The following is a 17,375-nucleotide window of genomic DNA, read 5'->3' on the forward strand; positions in this document are numbered from 1 at the left end:
CGTAATACTCCAATTAAAATAAAAAAACTAAAATAAAAAAAATCCAAATTATACATCAAATTATAATTATTAATTTTTTGGAGCTCCCCACGGTCTGGATCTCTGAAGCATATCTCCACATCTCAGTTCTGACTCTCCTCGTCGTTTCCATGTTTTCCACCTCTCGATTTTGACGCTTTATAATTCTCCGTCGCTGAGTCCACGATTCTCAATCATGTCAAACACCATGTCCTTTCATCCGATGAATACAGCTTTGGTAATATAGATTTTTCCAACTGGCGTGTGCTTTCAATGCATTTAGGATTCCTTTGCAATGTTGTCGGTTCCGTCAGGCTAGCTCTGCGGTTTTACTTGGCCTCTTGCTAGTTTCCTTGATGGTCTGACCCCAGATAATCCCTCTTTCTCTCCGCCGCCCCAAAGAAGAAGAAGGTCGTCAGGAGATATTGGGAGGGCGAAGCCCCCCAAGCCGACCCAGAACAGAGTGGCAAGAAGGCGCGGCAGGATGAGGCCTTCTCAAGGAAGGCGATGGGTCCTGGCAGGAAGAAGACCATGTCAGGGGTACGGTCCTCCTTTTTCTTTGCATTTCCAACATTTATTATTTGTCTTATTCCCTTTTCGCTAATTTCACAGGTGTAATATATGAAACATTGCAAAGTAGAGAAAGAATAGAGATATTAGTTGTGAGATTTAAATGCAATAGTGAAAGTAAGAAATGTAAATTAAGTGAACAGATTGGAAAATTTTCGGTTCATTTTTAAATTTTTATTGGAAATTTTATTTACAACATAAATACAGAAATACAATAAGCATAACATACCACAGTACAAACAACCAAACAAAACACTTCTTTTATCCTGTATCTGGCCTCCTTATTTACTTCTTATAAGCTGTTTCCTTTATGAATAATTGTTGAGATTTTTCTAATTATAACTTAAATATCCACAAAGTCTCCTGCAGACATTAATCGAAACAAGTCCGGGTATGTATTTTAGGGCACTGTTTTGTGATGTATTCTCTGCATTTCCCCCATGCTTTTTGAAACTCTTGTCTAGTGTGATCTCTCATTGGAAAATTTTCAGATGTGATTGATGGAAATAAAAAAACAACAACTATATAAGATATAAAAGTATGTTTAATTATTGTTGAAAATGATATGTAATTAGTTTTTTAACATATCATTTTCAACAATATATCATTTTCATATATCATATTCTTTTCAACAATATGATACATGAGAATATCGGGTATGAAGGGAAGTAGGTCTGCATTGCAGGAGGGGGTGGCTAGATGGCCTTCAGTGGGTCCCTTCGAATTTAGGAAGTCTGGGGAAGGAGCTGAATCTTTTTGGGGGGAGATACAACCTGCCCCCAATTCCACGTCCGCCTGGTTCTCTCTTTCGCATTTGTTGCAATCCCTGCCTTGCAGGGGGTTGGACTAGATGGCCCCTGGGGAGCCCCTTCTGACGCTGTGATTCTGTGATTTCTTCCAGAAGGTGGACCCGTTTCCTGGCCCGGCCTCCGTCAGCCGTGAGCAAGTGCGCAAGTTCCAGCGAGGAGCCGGGGGCCAACTGGTGAGGCGCTTTGGCCTTCCTGGGGGGGGGCGGAGATGTTCTCCCTAGGTGTGGGGGGGGAGCTGCGGGCCACCATCATCTTTGACCCCCCCTTTTCCCATGTCCCACAGGGGATAGTGTCCAACAAACGCCTTAAGCGCCAGCTGGCCAGGCAGGAGGAGAAGGCCCAGGCAGCAGCCAAGCAGGCGGCCCGGATGGAGATGCTTCTCCTGGAGGATGCTGGGTAATGTAGTTTCTGCACCTGCATTTAAGAGGCTGTTGGGCGGTGGGTGAGCCTTGGTTCCGTAGCTGTCAGCTTTTCCCTTTTCTTGCGAGGAATCCTATTCGGAATAAGGGAATTTCCCTTAAAAAAAGGGAAACGTTGACGGCTATGTTTGGTTCAGTGCAGGCAAATGGTGCCAAGAAATCTTCATTTACTTAAAAAAAAATTCCTTAAAAAAAACAAGATTTACTTTATCGTTTTCAGTTTTACAACATTTATATAAATTACAGAATTTAAAACATATTTAAAACATATCCGACTTCCCTTCCCACCCCCCTTCCAAGGCTCGTTTCATTTTCCTTTTTTGCTTCTTATTCTAATTAATCCTTCTCTTTCCTAATTTTCCCTTCCGGGTGTACATAAACTGCTCAATTAATTCCAATCCTGCTAACGTCTTTAAGTTGCCTACAGTAATTTTTCAAATATTCCACATTTCCCCCCCATTCCTTTTTTTTAAAAAGTTTTTCCTTCCTGATCTCTTATCCTTCCTGTTAAACTAGTCATTTCTACACATTCCATCAGTTTCTTTGTTGGTACTGCATCTTCCTCCTGTTTCTGATCACAAATTGTCCGGGCTGCAGTTGTTGTGTACAGGGATAAGATTTTCTGATCTTTGGGTACCTCTGGACCAGTTACTCCAAAAAGAAAAGCTTCTGGGTTTGTTTGTTTTTAAATTAGAAGATTTATTCAACATTTTTTTCAGTTAATTATAAATCATTTCCCTGAAGGCTTTGGCTACATTACACTTCCACCACATATGATGAAAGGTACCCATTTCCAACCTGTATCTTATTCTGACTTGTACATCTTTGCTGGTTTGTTAGACGTTAAATGCCACCTATACATCTTTTTCATATAGTAGTAGTAGTAGTAGTAGTAGTAGTTGTTGTTGTTGTTGTTGTTACTATTATTATTATTAATGTATACCATGCCCATCTGGCTGGGTTTCCCCAGCCACTCTGGGCGGCTTCCAACAGGATATTAAAAACACAATACAGTAAAACATTAAAAACTTCCCTAAACAGGGCTGCCTTCAGATGTCTTCTAAAAGTCAGATAGTTGTTTATTTCTTGGACATCTGATGGGAGGGCGTTCCACAGGGTGGGCGCCACCACCGAGAAGGCCCTCTGCCTGGTTCCCTGTAGCTTTGCTTCTCGCAATGAGGGAACCGCCAGAAGGCCCTCGGCGCTGGACCTCAGCATCCGGGCAGAACGATGGGGGTGGAGACGCTCCTTCAGATATACTGGACCGAGGCCATTTAGGGCTTGAAAGGTCAGCACCAACACTTTGAGTATAGTGTGTTCTCTCTCTCTCTCTCTCTTTTTGAGAAGATTGAAAAATGTTTATTGAATATATGGGGGGGAAATTGTGTACACTTGAAAATGTTGGCAGCATAAAGATAAATTCAACAGTGTAAATAAGTTTTGATGGATGTAATAATGGAATACTGAGTGGCTTAGTTTTTGTAAAATATGCAGGGCTTTATGGAACGCAAAATGAACCATGGAAAGAGAAGAAGGAAGTCATTGGTATTTTAAGGATGTTTAAATAAGTATTCTAAATTATAAAACAGAAAATTTAATTAATAATAATAATAATAATAACGCACTGATGTGGAAATCTGTGGGGCTTAACTTAAGGATTTGAAAAACGAGAAACGCAGTGAAACTGAAATGGCTAGATTCACCCACCCCTCTCTCCTTTTTTTTAAAAAAAAATATATTTTATATTAGGAATTTCAACAATTAACAATTTGTCAAAAATACATCATCCTCATTTCCCCCCTCCGAATAAAGTTCTCTTTTTGTTTATAACATGCCGCAAGTTTTAAGTCCTCCTTCCACGGTCTCTCCCATTCACGTGTTTCAATATCCCTTGCCTAATTAACCTTCGTTTCCTGAGGGGTCCGGCATCGTCGCGGCCTCTGACCATAGTAGGCTGTTGCCTCCGGGGGTGCAACTCTGCCTCACTTTCTCCCTCTGCCCCGCCAGGTTCCTGGAAGGAGATGAGGGGGAAGACACCTGCACCATCGCCCAGGCCGACATCGCAGAGGCCGTAGACCTGGCCGCCGGTGCAAAGGTAGGCGGGGAGGGGACAATGTGGGGGTCTTGAGGAAGGGGACCCCCTTCCTCAATGTGGGGATCCCCTCCCAGGGCCTGACCCCGGCCTGCTTTCCTCTCACCAGCATTTTGAGCTGCGGCTGAACCAGTTTGGCCCGTACCGGGTGGACTACACGCGCAACGGCAGGTGAGTGAGCAAGAGCTGTTTGGCGGTGGAACGATCTTGTAGCATTCCCAAAGCAAAGGAAGGATTGGACTCTGATTAATAAAATACACACGAGGCTCGACCAGCAAGACTCTGGGAGGAGTGCCAATAATAATAATCCTCTCCACCCCTCGGCCCAGGTCGTTTTATTCACAAAAGAACCCTTTATACAGTGTTCGTAAGAACCAATCAGATTTCCTCTGAGCATTTCAAAACCCCTACGTAGGACAAAGTTTGATCAGAAGAAATTCTTTTAACTACAAAGATACTATTTCCTACTTGAGCATGCATAGTAGTTCAGAGTAAATAAAATAGGAATAAAAGGAGGAATGCATTCAGCAAAACCCCGGAGGTCATAAACGGGAGAGACAGGATGGCAGTATTTACCGGCTCCTTGTGAACTCTCTTCCTGGCCTTTAAGATCTATCTAAAGATTAAACTACATCAAAGTAACCTACTATCTTTATGTGCTGAGGATGCCTGAGGAAGCAACTGGCCTGTGTTTCAGAATGCTGATACGTGCCTGTCAGGTGTAGAGAAAGCAAATGGCCGAGGTGGAGAGGCCTGGGGGATTCGATCAGAAACGATTGTCCATGAATCAAACCCAGTCAGCGCAATGCGTTCATCGTGGACACAATGCTTCATTTTTCATAATTCCTCATAGCAATCCCACCTGACCCCCCCACTCTGGATATTTGCACCCCTACAGGTCTCCCTCGGGAGGCGGGGGGCTCTCCTTCCTTGGGCGGCCTTCTGCCTTGTATGATTGAACTGAGATTCCTGCCTTGGGGAATCCTCCTCTTCCTCCTTCGCAGGCATCTCCTCCTGGGGGGCCGAAGGGGCCACGTGGCGGCCCTCGACTGGCACACAAAGGCCTTGATGTGCGAGATCAACGTCATGGAGTCCATCGCAGACGTGGCGTGAGTGGCAAAAACGCGTGGGGGTGCCGTGTTGAATTTTTTTGGGGGGGGGGCAAGCAGGAATTGCACATCTATTATCAATCAATTGGGACGCGGGTGGCGCTGTGGGTTAAACCACAGAGCCTAGGGCTTGCCGATCAGAAGGTCAGCGGTTCGAATCCCCGCAACGGGGTAAGCTCCCGTTGCTCAGTCCCTACTCCTGCCAACCTAGCAGTTCGAAAGCACATCAAAGTGCAAGTAGATAAATAGGTACTGCTCCAGCAGGAAGCGTTTCCGTGTGCTGCTCTGGTTTGCCAGAAGCGGCTTAGTCCTGCTGGCCACATGACCCGGAAGCTGTACACCGGCTCCCTCGGCCAATAAAGCGAGACGAGCGCTGCAACCCCAAAGTCAGCCATGACTGGACCTAACAGTCAGGGGTCCCTTTACCTTTATCTATTAATTAGATTTATATACTGCCCTTTATCCGTAGATCTCAGAGCAGTTCCTTTTCTGTCCTCCCACCCCATTCCTCTCGTCTCGCCTCCCAAGCCACTTCCTCCACGGTTCAAACGTTTTGCCATTGGCAAATACCTGCGACAGCCTTGCCAGGTATTCCTGGCACTCCTGTCTCCACATTGCAGGGCAAGGGCTTCTCATCTTCCCGGTGAGGTTGTCGCTGCCTCCCCCCAGCTCAGAGATGAAATCTCAAGAGTCGTACCTTGGAACTCGAACGCCCCAACTCCCGAACAAATCGGCTCCCGAACGATTGAAACCCGGAAGTCAGTGTTCCTGTTTTCGAATGTTCTTTAGGAACCCAAACGTCCGACGCGGCTTCCGATTGGCTGCACGAGCTTCCTGCAGCCAATCAGAAACCGCCCCTTGGTTTCCGAACGTTTTGCAAGTCGGACGGACTTCTGGAACGGATTCTGTTCAACTTCCAAGGTATGACTGTGAATGCATAGTCTGCTTAGGGAAGCTGCCCCTCTCATGAAATTTCTTTATGACTATGATTAATACAGTCGTACCTCATGTTATGTTTGCTTCAGGTTGTGCGTTTTCAGGTTGCGTCCCGCGGCGACCCGGAAGTACCAGAAAGGGTTACTTCTGGGTTTCGCTGCATGCGCAGAATAATGTCATGGGCATGCGCAGAAGCGGCGAATCGCGACCTGCACATGAGCATGCACAGACGTGTGTTGTGTTTTTTTCGGGTTGCGAACTGGCCTCCGGAACGGATCCCGTTCGCAACCAGAGGTACCACTGTATTGTGGTTCATTACAATTGCATTCTGCCCTCCATCCATAGATTGCAGGGCGGTTCACAACTTAATTCAGGGCAGCCTTACCGCTTCTCACTGGCTCGTAGCTCCTGCCCGTAACCAGCCTGCCTTTGTACCTGCCCCTGGTTCTTTCCGCTTCTGAGCTGCGACGCCTCCGTTGCTGGGGGTTGGGCTAGATGACCCCGAGGTGCCCCTCCTGACTCCGCCCTTCTGTTCTCCCCCCTGAGGCCGCCTTTCTCCCCAGGTGGCTGCACACGGAGACCATGTTTGCCGTGGCCCAGCGGAAGTGGCTCTACGTCTACGACAACCAGGGGGTGGAGCTCAACTGCCTCAAGCGCTTCCACGGGGTCCAGCGGATGCAGTTCCTGCCCTACCACTTCCTCCTGGCCACAGCGGTGAGGAAGGCCCACTGGGGCTGCCCGATGGGGGGGGGCAGTTATCTTTCTCTCCTGACCTCCAACAATCCCCTCTCTCTGGACCTCTGAGAGCAAGAACCGTTCAGCAGTAGAAGCTGTTCAGCAGAGGTTAGGGGTGGGGACCATCTGCCAGGGACGCTTTCCCTGCGATTCCTGCCTTGGGGGGCGGGTTGGGCTAGATGACCCTTGGGTCTCCCTTCTGCCTCTACGAAGCTGTTATTCTATGCATCTGCACAGGGTCTTACAACCTGTGGATTCCCCTTTCCCTCCTTTTGAGAGAACAGTCGTACCTTGGAAGTCAAACACAATCGGTTCCGGATGTCCGTTCAACTTGTAAAGCACGGCTTCTGATTGGCTGCAGGAGCGTCCTGCAGCCAATCAGAAGCCACGCCGGATGTTTGGCTTCTGAAAATTGTTCAAAAACTGGAACAATTTCCCCCCTGTTCTTCCTAATGTCTCAACAAGTGAAACCAATTTGAAGGGGAAAAAAGTGTTACGTGGAAAAAAATACGAGAGACATTGCACATACCTTTGTAAATCAAGAAAATCTTTAATAGAAATACATTTTAAAAAACTAAAAAAAAAACTGGAACAATTACTTCCGGGTTAACAGCAGCAGAAACATGTTATTTATACCCCGCCCATCTGGCTGGATTTCCCCAGCCACTCTGGGCGGCTTCCAACAAAAGATTAAAAATGCATTAAAACATCAGTCATTAAAAACTTCCCTAAACAGGGCTGCCTTCAGATGACCTTTAAATGTCATATAGTTGTTTATTACTTTGACATCTAATGGGAGGGTGTTCCACAGGGCGGTTTCAGTCACTCAGGAGCCGAAAGTTTCGAGTTCAAAGGCATTCGGCTTCCGAGGTTCCACTGTAGTTTAATTGACCAACGGAAAACACAAATAAAATGTGAAAAAGGAAAAGTAGTAGTAGTAGTATTCTGATTGTTATTATATTTGTACCCTGCCCATCTGACAGGGTTGCCCCGGCCACTGCACAGCTTCCCACAAATATCATTGGAAGAGCTGACAAGGACAGCCGTCTGTCAACTCATCTAATACATAGGTGGTGCTCTTAATTCCTGCGTACTGAACCTCCTGTGTTTCGTATAAATGAATCTCAGATATACATGTCTGGGCAAAACCCACGCCTGCAAGTAATCCATTCTCAGCTTGCAGGAGTCACCACCCAGGGATTAAATATGTGGCAAGCATCTTTAGCTAGGTGTGGGAACAACTTGAGAGAAAAACAGGTGGCGGACTTCAGTCAGTGGCTGAGGTCCAGCTCCGAGGGCCTTCTGGCGGTCCCCTCCCTGCGAGGTTGCAGGGCCTTCTCGGTGGTGGCGCCCTCCCATCAGATGTCAAGGAAATAAACAACTATCGGACTTTTAGAAGGCATCCCCATTTAGGGAAGTTTTTAATGTTTGATGTTTTATTGTGCTTTTAATATTCTGTTGGGAGCTGCCAAGAGTGGCTGGGTCTCCCAGCTGAGCGGGGCATAAATACTATTATTATTATTATTATTATTATTAATTATTAATTTTACTGACAGGTTTGAGCATACACAGTTACAGGTATTTACACAATCTCCTGCTAGAGCCCTGACAGGGCTACTCCTTTAAATAGAGACTTGCCCCCTGGCTCGCACAGCAAAACACACAGCAACGTCCAGATCCTGGTTGCAGGTTCAAACTTAGCTCCAAGCGCAGCCCAGCAGCAACCAGCAGAGATTTCATGCGGCAGAGATTACTGCCGGCCTGGCTCCTCTTCTGTTAGCCGGGACAATCCCATCCTGGCCGGATGCCAGTGGCAGTTAGCATGGAGATTTGGGCCAGGTGGAATCACCCAGCCATCTTGCACTCGCAACTTATCCAGGTGCAAGCAGTCTAGATGCCCCGGCACCATGATTTTCCCCGGGCCAAGAATAAATCTTCTCCCGCAGTGCGGAGAGGCGTGTACGGGACCCCGGCTGAGAGGGCCTCCACGGTGGCCGGACAGACAGTTTTGAAGAGTTAGCAAAGCTGTCTCCATGGCGCAGTGTCCGGGGCAAGGCGAGGATTGTTCCGCCTAACCCTCCTTTTGTGGGTTTGGTTGCGGCTGTGAGTCAGGCTGGCCAGTCTTGGGGGAAGGTCAGGACCCTCTCCTAAATAAGAACTGCCCCCCCCCCCGACTTGATCTAGCACCTGGTCTCTCCTGAGTGGGTGGGTGCTTTTGCCCACAGAAAAGAGACCCCCCCCTTGGATGCGAGGGTCTGTGTATTACAAAGCTCTCTCCTCTGTTTTTGTGTGGCCCCCCTCCCAGAGCGAGACGGGCTTCCTGCAGTACCTGGATATCTCTGTGGGGACGGAGGTGGCCACCATCTGCACCAAGGGGGGCCGGCTGGGGGTCATGGCGCAGAACCCCTCCAACGCCATCGTCCACCTGGGACAGCAACGGTGAGACTCCCACTGTGGCGGGTTGGGCTGCATGGCCTCTGGGGGTCCCTTCCAAGCTGGCCATTCTGGGCTCCTGCGAGCAGGACTTGTGGGGCAGGAGGGAGGTGGGGGGGCGGTTGTAGCTGGTGTTTAGCCACTGACGGAAAAGGAGGGAGCCGATGGCAGGCAGGAGTAGCCCTCCCCTTCCCGGTTTGATCGTTTCTCCCCCCCCCCAAAAAAATATAGGCACAGTGACCCTCTGGAGCCCCAACGTCAAGGAGCCCCTCGTTCGGATGCTCTGCCACCAGGGGGCCGTGAGGGCGTTGGCGGTCGACGGCTTTGGCACGTGAGTGAAATGATTATTTTCATTTGCAAAATGCGAGTCCTGCTCTCTCTGGGGCGGTTTCTGCACCTTCCGTCTCCCCTTGGCTGCCAGAAACCGTCGGCGTGTGACGGCGGCCACAATCCTGTGTTACGTAAGAATCTAGGTGCGAGGCTGCTCAGTCCCTGCGGAATAAAGGAAGGAGCCCAGCCCCCAACCGGAGCAAATAGCTGTAGACCAAAGTTGATTGCGCAACAGGTTCAAAGAGGAATTTTCAACCCCAAGGATGGGGTGACAAGGGCTTTTTAAAGTTGTTGCATATAAAAGCAATTTAACATCTTGCCTATTAATATCCTCACCTGTAATACCAAGTAAAAAATGCTTCTGGTTTTTTAAAAAATGTATATTTCAACATCTTTTTCATCTCATTATATATGATTTCCCAGAAGTTTTTTACTTTCTTACATTACCACCACATATGGTGAAATGTTCCTTCTAGGACAACTCTGATCTTAAACCTCCACTGTGTTGTGGGACCTCTTTGGGAGAAGGAAAGGCTCGGGAGAAAACCCGACACAATTCCAGAGTGGGCTCCCGAAGGCGGTTGGTTGGTCTTCTTCTGCCAACTCCTGCTGCCAACGTCTCGCTCTGCTTTCCTCTGGACCACATCAGCCAGGCCACGAGGGGGGTCTTGTCATAACAGTGTCCTTTGAAATCTCTCAGCGGGATCGGGGTTATGGCTTTGGCTCGTTTCTGCTTCGTTCGGCATTGCTGTGTTTTGCGAACTGCCCTGCGAGTGCAAATTCAACGATAACAGCAAATAGTAAATGACGGGAGGTGTGTGCAAATGCAATAAATCGTGATAGCAAAAAAATTGTCGGCAGCCGAAGGAGAAATCGAAAACGGGCCGAAACACAGGGCAAAGCTGAGCCAGGCTGGGCTGTGCGAGAACGCTGCTTGCGGGGGCCGGATTCAAGAGGCAGGGAGTTGCCAAGTGTCAGTGGTGGCACGCCGAAAGGATTTATTTCTATTCCCCACCCCTTTTTAAAGTCATAAATAAAGAAGAATAAAAATGTGCACCCCACCCCAGAGACCATTCCGTTGTAACTATCCAACCTCCCAGAATTTCAGCACCTCTTGCGATGGTTTGACCCCTTTATTCACCTTAAGTGTGGGAATAAAACAGCCTTCAGCTGCCAGCAGAAGAACAACAAGGCAGGAGCCAGTCTGGGGTCCCCAGGCTTGGGAGGAGCCACCACCAAGAAGGCCCTGTCCTGCCCAAGTCTTCCTGGGAGGGTGGTGGGACCAAGAAAAGCCCCCCCCCCAAGATCTCAAAACCTGGGCAGCCTTATAAGAGGGAATGCGGTTTTTCAGACAGCCTGGCCCTAAGTCATTGTAGCATCCGGAACAAATGGGTACCCAGTGGGGCTGTTCAAGGGAGTTGCTTGCTTCCTACAAGATTTTTAAAGAGGGGGGCACACCCCAGGACAAAGAAGCCCCTTCTCTGGCCACTCAGACAGTGCTTTCCCCCATTCTTATATATATATATATATATATATATATATATATATATATATATATATATGAGAATGGGGGAACGCATATGTGTGTGTGTGTGTGTGTGTGTATATATATATATATATGAATATGTGTGTGTGTGTGTGTGTGTGTGTGTGTGTGTGTATATATATATATATATATATATATATATGAATATGAATGAGACCATTCCATTGTGACAATCCAGCCTCTCAGAATTTCAGCACCTCGTGCGATGGTTTGACCCCTTTTCTGTTTTAACAGTACGAATTCTGCAAACACTTTCTGTATCTCCTCCTCAAAACCATTCCTCCTCTGTATTCCCCGTCTTACCTTAATGGCACATGTTAATTTATCATTAATAGCTATACCCCACACCTCCTTATGCCATTCTTCCATTTTATATTCTGCTTGCCCCTTCCGCTTCCTGGCTATAATAATTCGTGCAGCTGTCAATAATGTTATGAGCAAGTCCTTCCTAGCCTGTGAACCTTCCGCCCCCTCGTAAATTGATAATAATGCTACCTCTGGACTTTCGGTCAGCTTTAACCCAGCAATTTCTGTTATCTCCCTTTGCTAATAATTTTCTTTTATTCTTATAGAGGTTTTCAGCGTATGTTTCTCCCACATTTCCCCCCAGCCTTTTTTTTTTTTTTGGAATATTTTTTATTAGAAATTTCAACATAACAGTTTATCAAAAACACACCATCCTCATTCCCCCCCCCCATTTCCCCCTCCCCAAGAAAGAAAAACCCACCCTCACACCCCCCTCCCAGACTTCCCTCAGCTCCTCTCTGGTTTTTCAGCACATGTTATTCTCTGCATATTATAAAATTGTAAAGATCCTTAATTTATCTAACTGTATGTTATAAATAATAAATTTGTGTATGTTTATTCAAAACCTGCCAAGCAGTCCAACTCATTTTGTTGTTTAAGTACTTTGTAAAAGGTTCCCATTCTTCTTTAAAGTCACAGTTGTCTTTGTCGCATAGTTTGTGCGTCTATTTTGCCAGTTCTGCTCAGTCTATCAATTTCTCTTGCCACTGTTCTTTTGTCGGGGTTTCTTCATTCTTCCATCCTTGTGCTATTAAGACTCTTGCCGCCGTTGCCACAGACATAAATATGTTCTTCATTTTCCTTGGCAGGTCTTTCCCTACAATCCCTAACAGAAATGCTTCTGGCTTTTTTACAAATGTTAATTGGAACATTTTCTTCAACTCGTTGTATATCATTTCCCAGAATTTTTTAATTTTACTACAATACCACCACATGTGGTAAAAAGTCCCTTCTTTTTCCTTACATTTCCAACATATATTAGAGCCAGTTTTATACATTCTTCCTCACTGGTGTTATATACCATCCACACATCATTTTCATGTACAGTGGTACCTCTAGATGCGAACGGGATCCATTCCGGAGCCCCGTTTGCATCTAGAAGCAAACGTAACCAGCGACGGCACGTCTGCGCACGCACGCGTCACTTTTCGACGCTTCCGCACATGCACGCGACGTCATTTTCAGCGTCTGCGCATGCGCAAGCGGCAAAATCTGGAAGTAACATGCTCCGTTTCTTCCGGGTTGCCACGGAGCGCAACTCGAATGCGCTCATTCCGAAGCACGTTCAACCCGAGGTCTGACTGTAGTTTTCTTTCAGCAAAGAGCAGTCTGTTAATTTTAAATCAGTTTTCCACAATCTTACCCAATCTTCAAACATTATATTATGACCTATATATTGTGCCCATTTAATCATGACTGATTTCACCTCTTCATCTTTTGTTTCACATTCTAGCAGACTACTATATGCACCTTTCAGCAACTTCACTTTCCCTTCTACGACTTCCTACATTTCCCCCAGCCTTGACTATTTAGTTGTCCTGTTATCTCTTTTATTGATCTTCTTTCCAGTGCAGAACAGGTGCCACCTAGCGCCTATGAGAACGACAGCTCTGCCAACCCCTGTATTTTAGGGGGGCTGGACTAGATGACCCCAGGGGTCCCTTCCTGACCCACAACTCTCTGCTTCCTCTCCCCACAGCTACATGGCCACCTCTGGGCTGGACCGGAAGCTGCACATCTACGACCTGCGCACCTACCGCCGCCTCCACTCCCTCCTGCTGCCCACCGGCGCCGGGCAGCTAGATTTCAGCCAGCGGGGGCTCCTGGGGGCCGCATGCCAGGAGGTCATCCAGGTAACTGGGGGCAGGCGGGGGACTCCCCACATTTCCTGGGTGGGCTTCGTGGCTCCGTCTCCCTCAAATCCTAAAGCCTGAGGGGCTTATTGAATCTTTTCACTTTCCCTGTTGAATGTCAGCCCCACATCCGGCACCGGGTTCTAATTCAGGCAAGGCGGAGACGGCGTGTCGCTTTGGAGCATAACCTGGCAGGCTCTTCCTAGGTCCTTATGGAGCCTCCAGGTCGATAACAGTCTACCTTGATTCCTCTGTCCCTGGGGGTATTTGACTCCTATTCAGACAAGACGGGCCTGATTTATTTTTGTGTTCCTTAGCACAACCAGAATCCGCTTGGCAAGGCAGCAGTGTGCAGAAGCAATTATGTTTTTAAAGGGGTTTTTATGGTGTATTTTGTGATTTTATGTTGTAACTGCCTTGAAACTCACAGGTATAGGGCGGCATACAAGTTTAATAAATCGTCATCGTCATCCAGGTATCCTAAGTGATCGTCAGGGCTGCAGCAAGTTGTAGGATCCTGCCCTGAGCGGGGTGGGCTGGATGACCCTCCGGTGTCCCCTTCTATGCTGTGAATCAGCTGAGTTTTGCACTTTTTGTAAATTGCTTTGAAAAGGGGCTTTTTTTGGATCAGATGGAGGTAAAGCCAGAATCTCAGAAGTCACAGCCTGCTGGATCAGGCCCACAGTGGCCAGCCAGATGCCCCCCAAATCAGGATTCGAACTCAAGATCAGGACTACCCTGGTCAGCAGCCATCAACCGGCTTCTGCACGGATCTGTCCAATCAAAACCATCCAAGTTGGTGTTTCTCTCTCTCTGACTCTAGTGGGAGGGAGTTCCACAGTTTAACTGCGCGGTTTAACCTGTCCTGAATCTCCTGACATTCAGCTTCCTGAGGCGGGCATGAGTTTGAGTGCTGCGCCAGAATGGGGGGGAATTGATCTCTCCACTTTTCTCCTTGCCTGGTGTAATTGTACAAGTTTCTATCACATTGCCTCTCACCCCGACTGGAAAGCTGCCGCCGTTCTTCGCAGGGGCGTCGCGCCATCCCCACAGAGCCCGGGAGTCGGCAGCCCCCCAAAATCTGTTTTTCTCTCCCTTCCCAGGTGTACAAGGACATTGTCTCCTGCCCGCCCACGAGGCCTTACCTGTGCCACTCCCTTCCGCGCCCAGCTCACGCCCTGCGCTTCTGCCCCTTTGAGGACGTGCTGGGCGTGGGCCACGGAGAAGGCTTTGCCAGCCTCCTGGTGCCAGGTAAGGGGGTGGGGGGATACTGCCGGGGAGACGGGGGCATCAGGCAGGCCCCCAGCCACGGGCTGGCAGCCGGGCAATCACCGGTCTCCCTAGGAACAGCATCAAGCAGCGACATGAGCCTCAGATACTTTTAGAGACGCTCTGTCAGCAGAGTGAGTAAATCTTCACACATGGCGGGCTGAGCCATGTGTAAGCACATTTACAACATTTATTCAGCATAGTTCAGGAGCAAAGGAAAAAACACGTCTGCTTCCCTTCGTGTCCAGCAAACTGCGACATAGCAGAAGCAACACACAGCGGAAGTTCCCAGCAGACTGAGCTGGAAGTAAACAGGCATGTGACACACAACAGTCATGCCTGTTCCCTTTTAAGGTGGAACGGAACTATATCCTAGCGGGGGGACCCTGGGGGTCATCCAGCCCAACCCCCTTGCAGTGTGTCTGTGATTAGCCCAAGGGGAAGGGTGGAGCAGATGGGCTGGGTCTCCCCCACTGCCTTAGAGGGGGTCTTGAGTCTCCCCCCCCTCGGCTTTTCCTCCTGACTCACCCCTTCTTTTCTCACGCCGCAGGAGCCGGGGAGCCCAACTTTGATGCCCTGGAGAGCAACCCTTTCCGCAGCCGGAAGCAGCGCCAGGAGTGGGAGGTCAAGGCTCTCTTGGAGAAGGTACCCAAGGAGGATCGGGGCCCTGTCCTCGCAGAGGCCGGCCGTCTTCTCTCCCTGCTGCGACTCAGATAGGCTGCCCCTGAACTTGGAGGCTCCGTTTCCCCAACCGTTTTGCAGCCGCTAGCTCCGCCCCCTGTGGCAGGGAGTTCCGCAGGTGAAGCGGAGAAGGGCCCTCACTTCATCTCACTCTCGTTCCCTCCCTCCAACAGATCCCGCACGAGCTGATCTCGCTGGATCCCGGCCAGCTGGGCACCGTGGACAGGGTCTCTCTGGAGCAGCGGCAGAAGGAGCGGGTTGAAAGACTGGTGGGTCTTCCGGGGCGAGGGGGGATTTTGGGTGGGGGGGTCTGTCCTTGGGTAGCCTGATGGGGGGGACAGGCTGGTAATGGGGGGAGAGACTTGCCAAAAATGTGGCGGCTTTGAGACCCCTTTTCAGAAAATTATACACATATATATGTATGTGTGTTTGTGTGTGTGTTTGTTATGGGACTACACACGTAAATCATGAAATACGATGTGACCAGCCGCAAAACGGGATACTAGTGGGGTAAAATACTAAACCTATTTTTATGTTTAAATACCGTAGATTCTGGCTCATTAGGTGACTGGGTGTATAAGACGAACCCCCAGCTGCAGCTGCCAATTTGGGGGGTCGTCTTATACACTTCGGCAGCTTTGCTGGGCAGCGGCACTCGGCTCCCAGCACGGAGCGGAGCCCGCCGCCCACTGCAGCCATACCCGGCATATAAGATGACCCCCGACTTTTTAAACTGTTTTCCGGGGTTAAAAAGTTGTCTTATACGCCAGAATCTACGGTAGGTGCATTTTACAGAACAGTGGTATCTCGGTTCCTGAACATCTCCGTTTAATAACGGATGCAGTGGTACCTTGGTTTCCAAATGCCTTGGTACTCAAACATTGTGAACCTGGAAGTCAGTGTTCCTATTTGTGAACTTTTTCTAGAAGTCGAACGTGCTCTGATTTGAGTGTTACATTGAAGTCTGTCTGTTTTTGCTATTTATTTTGAATTTTTGTGGCTCGTTTTTGTGACTTTGTGGAACCCAGTTCAGCTACTGATTGATCGATTGTGTGGCTGAAGTACATCGTTTATTGCTTTCATTTTATGGATCAATGGCCTGGTTAGTTAGTAAAATTCATGTTGAATTGCTGTTTTTTGGGGTTGTTTTTAAAAGTCTGGGACAGATTAATCTGTTTTGCATACCTTTCTGCTGGAAAGTGGGCCTTGGTTTTGGAACGCTTTGGTTTTGGAAGGGTTTTGGAACGGACTTCCGGGATGGAATTAAGTTTGAGAACCGAGGTACCACTGTATTTCCGACTTTCTTCAGGGCTACGACCCCCAAGCCAAGGTCAAGTTCTGCCCCCGGAAGCGGACGAAGGGCCGCGACTCGGCCGTGGGGAGACTCCGGCGCCGGAAAAAGGTGGCGGCGGAGGAGCAGCGCGTAAGTGCATTTCTCCCAGAATCCCCTCTGGTTCCCTTTCTGTTTCTGTTTCTGACTGAGCAGCTGCTGGGAGTCACAGGACTCTGTTTACATTCCAGAGACCTTCCAGTTTCATGGGAAAGGAGACGGGATGTGACGTTAGTGGTTTCCTGTTTCCTTGTTCCTTTGTTCAGTTGCTCTCTGCTCTCGCAGGGAGAGGATGTATATTTCTTTGCTCTCTGCGTAGCTAGAAAATAAAGCATAGCAATGTAGCTCATACTATCTCATCCTTCTGCGTGCTGTTTTGATGCTCTGCTGGGACGACGTGCCTGAGGCCTTATCAAAGGATCAGGTCGTCAATTAATCGTCGGGAGGCGATTCCAAAGATGAGCCTTATCAGCTCAGTCGAACGGAGATTCCAACATCCCCTCTGCCTCCTTCGCCCGTGACCCCCGTCTCCCCCCCTCTTCTCCTTTCTGCACAGACGGCCATTCGGAAGAGCATCTCACAGCGCCAAAAGGGACAGCAGCGACCATGTCCGCAGGCCCCCAAAGCCCCCCAAGGTCAGAGGTCGGCCTTGGACCGCTTCCAGAAGTAGAAACGGGGCAGGGGGCCGTCTGGCTAGAAAAGAAGAAGCAGCCGCCCCCCCCCCCCGGGGTGGAAAGGACTCTCTCGGCCCCCCGCCCAGCGGCAGGACCTGCTGGCGTTCCCTCTGCGAGGAAGAGATGGGGGCTGCGTGGGGTCGAAATCCTCCCCAAAGCCCCTCTGGTTCTTCCTCGATGGCCTTTGGGCATCTCCTGCGAAGGACCTGTGCTCTTTTTTTTGTAAAATAAAATATAAAACCCTTCCTGGGAAAGTCTCTTTAAT

General features: G+C 48.7%; 2 protein-coding genes across 3 annotated transcripts in view; one reads left to right on the plus strand and one right to left on the minus strand.

Annotated features, from left to right (window-relative positions):
- Positions 1–17,375, minus strand: part of LOC128409548 (zinc finger protein OZF-like) — a 317,248-nt gene that overhangs the window by 43,790 nt on the left and 256,083 nt on the right. The gene's annotated exons all lie outside the window — the stretch shown is intronic.
- On the plus strand, positions 488–17,355 carry LOC128409568 (WD repeat-containing protein 46-like). The gene is given in 15 exon segments (XM_053380161.1): positions 488–558; positions 1,490–1,570; positions 1,681–1,793; positions 3,824–3,911; positions 4,018–4,079; positions 4,913–5,017; positions 6,517–6,667; positions 8,994–9,153; positions 9,359–9,452; positions 13,003–13,156; positions 14,260–14,407; positions 14,976–15,070; positions 15,280–15,375; positions 16,416–16,529; positions 16,993–17,355. Coding segments are annotated over 15 exon segments (1,608 nt in total). The 5' UTR covers positions 488–525; the 3' UTR covers positions 17,107–17,355.

Source organism: Podarcis raffonei, chromosome 2 (assembly GCF_027172205.1).
Source record: "Podarcis raffonei isolate rPodRaf1 chromosome 2, rPodRaf1.pri, whole genome shotgun sequence".
NCBI classification, from domain to species: Eukaryota; Metazoa; Chordata; class Lepidosauria; order Squamata; family Lacertidae; genus Podarcis; species Podarcis raffonei.